Genomic DNA, 1933 nt, shown 5'->3' with positions numbered 1-1933 from the left:
AAGATCAGTGCTGGTTTATACAAAACCTATTAAAAAGTTGGTTTCCAAGAGTATTTGTTTATTCTCAAATAAAGTCAATTCGACACCTCTTTTCTATCAAATTCACTTCAACTGCACCCATAAAGGCAGAACAAAACAAAATGATGTCATCATCATAAACAAATTTGTCAACAGATTATGTAAAAAAACCACAATAATCCAGCATAAAGCAAAGGGCGTTATCCCATTTAAACCATGGTCACTTACAAAAAAAATGAATATTTAATCAATATTTGGTTATTTCTTAGGTTTAGATCACTTCTTTCTTTAAAAAGTTGATTATTTGATACATGATGCGGCATGTTGTCACGGTAACATGATATAACACCACAGCAGCGGCAAAGGAAAGCGTTGTATATTCTGATCGTCACAAAAGGTTAAACAAAGCTTCAGTTCAGAGAGAAAGTTCACCTCTTACTGCTTGTTTTTGTCCAGATGATGAAGCAAAAGTTTGTTTTTAAGAAGCCTGCGCATTGATATCAAACATTTGGGCTATATGACCGGAACTTCTTTTTTAGGTGTGCATTACCGCTGTGGACTATCTCTTTTAAATCCAAACCCAGCAGCCAATCAGAATTGAGTATTCACCCGGACTATGATATAAGATATACTTAATATTAAATAATGAGTTTTGGTGAAACTCTACACCATAAAGAGTTTCTTCCAACCTAACGATGAAGAAAATGACAAATCAGACAAAAGCTGAAGTTCCTCAAGGATCAACTTCAAACTTTTAAGATCCCATCTGGACAAACTCTGATGGCTTTTTCATGACCGTCATTGCTCGAAGTGAGCCATGAACACCCCCTAAAACTCAACTAAACGTGTCTGTTTTCATATTTGTGGTCACTATAATCAACGCAGTAGAGAAGTGTTCAACTTAAGACAAATTAGCGCCCAAAAAGTAAGCTTTTTAGACTTAAATCACCCGACATGGATCCTGTTCGTTTACGCACAGAGATGTTAAATTTGTAGGAAAAACAAACAAAAATAAACTTTTAAGCAAGTCCAGATTTTTCTATTTGTTCCACGGTAGATTGGATCTTAATCTGGAAGGATATAAATGGATGCTAACCGATCAAAAACCGGTCCAAACATGTGAATCAAAACTAAAAAAAAAACTCAGGATCTCATCATACCAGCATAGATCAGCTTCTGGCCGGCCACTGAAAAGCTCTCCTTCCCTTTTTCCTGCTCGATCCTCTCCTTCAATGTTTTCACCTGCAGAACAAACAACAACACCAGTGATGGCCCGGGGTAAACAACAACAAACATTGAGGTGACTCAGCATTTCTGGAGCCATAAGGTCCAAAGTTTCTGTTTTTTAAAGGGAGACTTCCACTGAAATCAAACCACACACATTAAAACACTTCATTTTAGCTGTTAGCATCAAATTTAGCCGAGTAACGCTCAGCTCCATAGAGCTTATCGAAGGTAAAACATCAAAGTAAAAGATGTCTGTCTTTAGGAATGTTTAGGAACAGTCCGAAGGCTGCGTCTAATTATAGAAACTACTTTATTGTGGTCTCTGGAAAGTATATTATAATTCAAGCACAAATAACAACACTTTGTCAGAGTATTTATTTTCTTAATTTTAAATAAAAAAAATAATGTTTTGTTAGCGTAAGAGCTCTAGTTAATATATGTTTAACAAAAATAAAAACCTTTACTGCAGTGCTCCCCAGGAATAACACAACTCCCGCTCGCGCATATTTCTCACCGTTTCTTCCTCATCGATGTCGATTTTGAACGTCTGCTGTTGTAAAGTCTTTAAAGTTATCAGCATGTTGTAGGTCGGTTCACTTCCGGCTCCAATATGAATAGAAAAAAATCAGTAAATGTAACTTGAAAGATATCTCTTCTTTTTCCGTTGGCTCATTACAAACTGTCAGCC

The 1933-nt window shown here is 36.2% G+C and overlaps 1 protein-coding gene across 1 annotated transcript in view; it reads right to left on the bottom strand.

Moving 5' to 3' along the window:
- The window catches only part of rad23b (RAD23 homolog B, nucleotide excision repair protein), a gene marked incomplete at its 5' end in the record, with an annotated part of 5711 nt that extends 3778 nt beyond the window's left edge, over positions 1 to 1933 (bottom strand). The window contains 2 exon segments of the mRNA XM_024299917.1: positions 1179 to 1260; positions 1760 to 1933. Coding sequence (XP_024155685.1) covers positions 1179 to 1260; positions 1760 to 1825 — 148 coding nt within the window.

The sequence above is a fragment of the Oryzias melastigma genome, linkage group LG12 (genome assembly GCF_002922805.2).
Source record: "Oryzias melastigma strain HK-1 linkage group LG12, ASM292280v2, whole genome shotgun sequence".
In the NCBI taxonomy this organism is placed as follows: domain Eukaryota; kingdom Metazoa; phylum Chordata; class Actinopteri; order Beloniformes; family Adrianichthyidae; genus Oryzias; species Oryzias melastigma.
This window is presented reverse-complemented; position numbering and strand designations above follow the sequence as displayed.